The sequence below is a fragment of the Hyalella azteca genome, unplaced genomic scaffold, assembly GCF_000764305.2.
Source record: "Hyalella azteca isolate HAZT.00-mixed unplaced genomic scaffold, Hazt_2.0.2 contig6017, whole genome shotgun sequence".
Classification (NCBI taxonomy): domain Eukaryota; kingdom Metazoa; phylum Arthropoda; class Malacostraca; order Amphipoda; family Hyalellidae; genus Hyalella; species Hyalella azteca.
The window spans coordinates 19752-25402 of record NW_025936189.1 but is presented as its reverse complement, the minus strand read 5'-3'; the positions used below and the strand labels follow the sequence as shown (position 1 = coordinate 25402).

Genomic DNA, 5651 nt, shown 5'->3' with positions numbered 1-5651 from the left:
GGACAAAAAGTCTTTCGCTACAACCAATGTAAAGGGTTGCATAATAAATGCATCACATATATTTGAAAATAAACACAAAATGGGTCAAGAAGCAAATCTAGCAATTTGAGGTAGAAGGAACACAAGCGCGCTGGGCTCCAGGTCCATTATCTTGACCCCGACTACAGAAGATGATGGGCCTTATTGAAAAAGTACAGCGTAGAGCAGCGCGGTGAGTCTCGTATTATTTGCTCCGGGCTTCCAGTGTGTACAACGAGCTCCGTGACCTGGCATGGCCAACGTTGCGAGACAGAAGAAGGCGTGCTAGGCTTACCATGCTTTACAAGATCCACAACAACCTATAGCCACCTCCCCTCCCCTGTCAGCTGCTCCATGCAGAATACCAGCAAGTCAATATAGTCAGAATACCAGCAAGTCAGCAGATTATCAATATATAGTTGATTCCCACAAATAGCAGATTTTATAAACGGAGTATGAAAGATATATTTTCCAGCAAAAATTATACTAAAATTATATACATGTGAAGCCAATTGATTCTCAATGTTCGCGCGCAACATGCCTTAAAACCCAGACTTGTCAGCGGCGCTTTACTCACAAACCATCTTTGTGGTGCACCTTGGAAATGTGAGCTGTTAGATTACATTTGATAGAAAAGTAGCTGTCGCACTCATCGCACTTGTATTTCTTAATTTTCAGATGCACCACATCAACATGTCTCTTGAATGCCCCGCGAGAATTTGTAGCGTAATCACACTGCAAACATTTGTGTTCCCTCAAATTCATGTGCACCGATTTTATGTGCCGTTCTAGTTGAGCTTTCTGGTAGAACCCGCGCTTGCACGTCTGGCACTTGTGCGGTCGTAATTTTAAATGAACAGCATTAACATGAGACTTAAGTTTTCCTGTAGTGCTGCTAGTGAAGTCACATTGAGGACACGCGTGAGGCCTCAGCTTCAAGTGAACACTAGCGACATGCCTTGATAGTTCTGCTTTCGAGTCAACGGAATAGGAACAGTGCGGGCACGCGTGCGGTCTGTGTTTGAGGTGCACCCTGGAAATGTGAGCTTTTAGATTATTTTTCAGAGAAAAGTAGCCGTCACACTCATCGCACTTGAATGGCTTTAGTTTCAAGTGAACGGCTTTCATATGGAGCGCAAGGTTACTCTTCACGGCGGCAGCGTAGGCACATTCATGACATTTGTAGCGCCTGAGTTTCTGATGGACACCTGCAATGTGATCACGAAGATGTGTTTTATTTGTGGCAGCATAAGCACAAAGAGCGCATTTATGTGGTTTTAATTTCAGACGTACAGCTTTTATGTGATTGTTCTTGGCAGTAGCAGCATAGCTACAGTCAGAACACTTGTAAGGTTTCACTATTAATTGGGCGCCAGCGAAATGATTATTCAATTGAAACTTGGTAGCAGCAGAATGGGCATTAGAGACGTGACGCTGTAGCAACGCAGGAGAGGAAAAATTCATGCAACAAACTGGGCACTTAAATTGCTTCAACTTTGCATGCACGGTGTTTAAATGGGTTTGTAAATGGGAAACCTGACTGGAGGCATAATCGCACTTAGAGCACTTGTAGGGCCTCAATTTAAGATGAACTGCGTTGATATGTCGGTCAAGATCGCATTTAGAGCAGAAAGCTGCGCCACAGACATGACACTTGTGGAGGAGCCTGGGGGATGGATGGAGATGCCCCAGCCTCGACAGGCTCTGCCTTGAGAGAATCCAAGCCCAGGAATGGAATTTGGAACGGTTTGAAGTCAGCAACTGTAGCACTGTCCTGCTCAGATGGAAGAAATGTTACTAAATGAATTTAGTCTGAATGTTGAAGTACTAAAATTTAGTATAATATTTGTGAGAACTTGGTTCAGCAACTCGGAGGCTAATCAGATGAATTTACCAAGTTTCACAACTGACATGCCAATTTAGGCCACTTTCATGGCTGTAAATATTAAAATGATCATTTTAATACTAATTACTCCATTCTAAAGACCTCCAGTCTTTAGCGTTTGATAAACTGAAGCATTTTGGAACCTAGATTGAGATCTATGCAAAATTTAAACTGAATCAAGACTGTATTGTAAAACACAATCATACCTAATAACATTTGATAAACCTATATTATGCAAGCAAATGGTTACTGGGAAATAAAAAATTTATCTGATGTTAAATAATGATATATAGATACCTAACACCATATAAGTTTATTTATTATAAAAGAAAATCTGCATGAGTAATATGTCATAAATTCTACACTGAAAATACAAAACTATGCTCAGCTTCATAATAAAAGGAAGGCTCTGACATCTTGGATAGAAGAAACTATAATGCATCTTGGAAATAATGCTAACAAAGCAGGTGCCCATATCTTCCTTCAAGTGTAACTTAGAATTTTGCTGAACTTTATTAGGCTATTATTGGGATTTGGATTATTGATTAATTTCATAGAATAATAACAAAAAAACATTCTTCAAAGGAAAATCACTAACTTCTTCCATGAAGAAAGGTTCCTCTTTCTCCACTTCAAGGAAGCCAGCTGGGAGCCCCGAGTCACAGTTTGATTGCTGCTCATCATGAGGCTCAATCTTCACAGCTTCTGCAAGTGCCACAACTTGAGTACTGATTCAATTATTGAGGAACATACTTCAAAATTGTCATTAGTTACTGACCTTATCATATATGGTCAAAATACTCAGCACTGGCTACCTGAGATATGGTCAAAATACTCAGCACTGGCTACCTCAGCACTGGCTACCTAAGCACTGGCTACCTTAACATCAAATTTGAGAATGCCAGACATCAATTCTAGATCTAATATAATTTACATAAATCTTATTCAAACCATACAACTTAACCTAAAATGGACTTATTTACTTTGCTTAGTTCTAAAATCAAAGTAATGATGACAAATCCTTTATTTACTGTATACTTGTTTGAGCCAAAATATGTACTGTGCAGCAAATAAATTTTCCAACTTAATGTCAAAAGTTGGAGAGCTCAGAGTTCCCTGCCAGAGACACTTCTTGTACATATATATTTGATCTAATAATACAAGTAATAAAATCAAACCAGATTCTTGATGAAATTACAAGTGTACAAACAAATATAAAAATTGATTTTCATCATATGGCAACAGAGCAAACTTCAATTTTGCTATAACTGCAATGTACATATATATGATGACAAAATATTACATAAATCAAAACATTACAATGAGCTAATTACCCATGACACAACTTGGCAAGGAATGCTCCATCTGCCTGCAGTCTTCAGCTGTATGATGACACAGCTCGAGACCTGCACCTAACTTGACTGCATCAGAAGACTCCTGCAATGCGGGTTAGACCTGCACCTAACTTGACTGCATCAGAAGATTCCTGCAATGCGGGTAACTCCTTCATCTCTGCTGGAGTCTTGGAGCTCTAGAATGTTTCTGTAAGGTATAATGCAAGTTTAGGTGGTGCAAGATATTCAGAGTAAACAGAATTGGGCTCACAACTCTCCTTTAAACATGGATTAGAAAAGGCAAACATTTTATCTAAAGTCACATACTGGTTTACTCTAATTTGAAATCTTATTGCTTATACACATGAAGCTTCTCCCATAATTATCCAATTTGGTACACTGTACGAAGTTTAGGAACTAAGAAATTACTTAGATAATGCACAAATCCCTAAATAAAATCTTGAAAACAAATAAATTTGCTTTCGAATACATCTTAACAAGTAATTCTTGGCTATAAATATGGGGCCATACTTTCAAAACATTGCTAAGTGTTTGTAGCAACTCAAGTAATGCATAAGTCTGCTAAGTATGCGTAAGTCTAAAAGATGGTATCTTCAAAACATACGTCAACAAAGATATGCATAACTTCACAAATGCTAGAAGCACTCATAAGTCAAATTATGTACAGTTTCTGAGGCCATAAAGCAATTGAAAATGATTTTGAACTCTTCAGTGAACTATGATCATTTTCCCTATATTTCTTAGTTCATCCCAAATTAAATGTTGTTGTGCTATTAGTGAACCTATTTATTTCATGCTCCTGTTGATCCGAGGTAGTTATTCATTTTCTTTGAATATGAGAAATTGGAAGCAAATGTTTAATTTAAAATGATAAAGTTTCAAGTCATTCCATAATAATAGTAGTGTGTGATCAAAAATAATGTTTTTCATGTATCAAACAATGATAATGATTCCTATCACTCCTGCACACACAGTGTGATTAAGTGAGAGTTGGCATTTGCTCTTCCAAGATCCAATTTGACTCGTAGAGAGAACTTTAATAACACATTGTTGCCGGGTCTAAAATGTTTCATACCGCAGGTGAGATGAACCTGTTATCTGCTTATTTAACTAGATAGCAACAACCCTATTCTGAATGAAGGAAAATGAAAGACTGGTTCTAATAAATAATGACTTAAAATATATGGGACAGTAAATGAACATATAACTTGATAAAATTGCAAATGTAATGATTTAATTAATTAGGAAAGTGTAGTGAAAATGTGCCAGTTAATTGGATGTAATTAGCATGGACAGGTGGAGATGAGCAGATGTAACTGCAACCAGAAAGAACAGAATAAAAATGCAAATCATGAATGACTGATAGGATGTAGGATGTAAACGAAGCAAGAACCATTAAACTCAGCAAGACTAATTATTAGCAGCTCATCTCCATATTGTGAATTTATTTTTAAAACTAATGAGTACTCAAACGAGGATTGAATTGAAAAGAATCACAAGTGGACAGATAAATAAAGGAACACTGCAAGATGAATGGAGAACATGAACTTACTGGAATTAACTATAACCATAATTCAATATAATAAATTAACTTCTTCAAACTGAACCATATCAGTCAGAGATGAACACAAAGAAAGTAACACACAAGAAGTTAACATGAATGAAATTAGCAAAATAGCAAGGACAAAACTTAACCTGAATTATCAATGAATAAATGATATAATTTCTATGCCACTCACCAGTGCAACTGAGTGCCCAGGCTGAGATACTGAGTAGAAAAACTTAAAAGTGATAATTCAAGTTTGCAACTTGTATTTTAGTCATCTACTCTGAAAAAAATGAAAATAAATATATTTAAATTCAGTTGGACTGAGCACTGAATGAATATGATTAATGATGGAGAAAACCATGAAGGTTGGGCTACACAGTAGCATAAGTTAACCTACAGTAACAACATAATATTACACATTGTGAATCTTGGCTATCCATCATTACTATCAAGAGATTTTTACTGAAATTTTTGTGGATTCCTTTCATCCCCCATGGTTCCAAAATATGTCATGGGCATTGGCTAGAGCTTTGCTAAGAGCTAAGTCATTTGCAAGAAAGTTGGTAATAGGACATTCACTAGGTAGAGGCTCAATAATTACAATAAAGGGGTTGGCAGGCCAGTCTGTAGAATATAGCACAACATAGGTTGAGGACGCTGTTATTTTGTCAAAAAGACTCCAAGGCACCATGTAAACCAGAGGCTCCCAAACTTCTTCAGGCTGGCGCCCCCTTTGGCTTGCTAGTGAATTTCTAGCACCCAAACCACAGACACATAAAAACAAACGCCTCTTTCTTGGTATTTAGTATGCTGCAATTTTAAAAGAGAAAAGTTAAACAGAGAA

At 37.2% G+C, this 5651-nt stretch overlaps 2 protein-coding genes across 2 annotated transcripts; both read right to left on the bottom strand.

The window, feature by feature from the left end:
• Positions 1 to 182: 182 nt before the first annotated feature.
• On the bottom strand, positions 183 to 1675 carry LOC125177963 (zinc finger Y-chromosomal protein 1-like). Its single transcript, XM_047880717.1, has one exon. It carries the CDS (start codon positions 1480 to 1482, stop codon positions 592 to 594), a length of 891 nt encoding a protein of 296 aa, XP_047736673.1. The 5' UTR covers positions 1483 to 1675; the 3' UTR covers positions 183 to 591.
• On the bottom strand, positions 1640 to 5067 carry LOC108674328. Its single transcript, XM_018162265.2, has 5 exons — positions 4998 to 5067; positions 3390 to 3445; positions 3238 to 3340; positions 2502 to 2608; positions 1640 to 1792 (listed from the first exon to the last, which is right to left on the bottom strand). The coding sequence occupies exons 2-5, from the start codon at positions 3411 to 3413 to the stop codon at positions 1640 to 1642; spliced, it is 387 nt and encodes a 128-aa protein (XP_018017754.2). The 5' UTR covers positions 3414 to 3445; positions 4998 to 5067.
• Between the last annotated feature and the right edge of the window lie 584 nt (positions 5068 to 5651).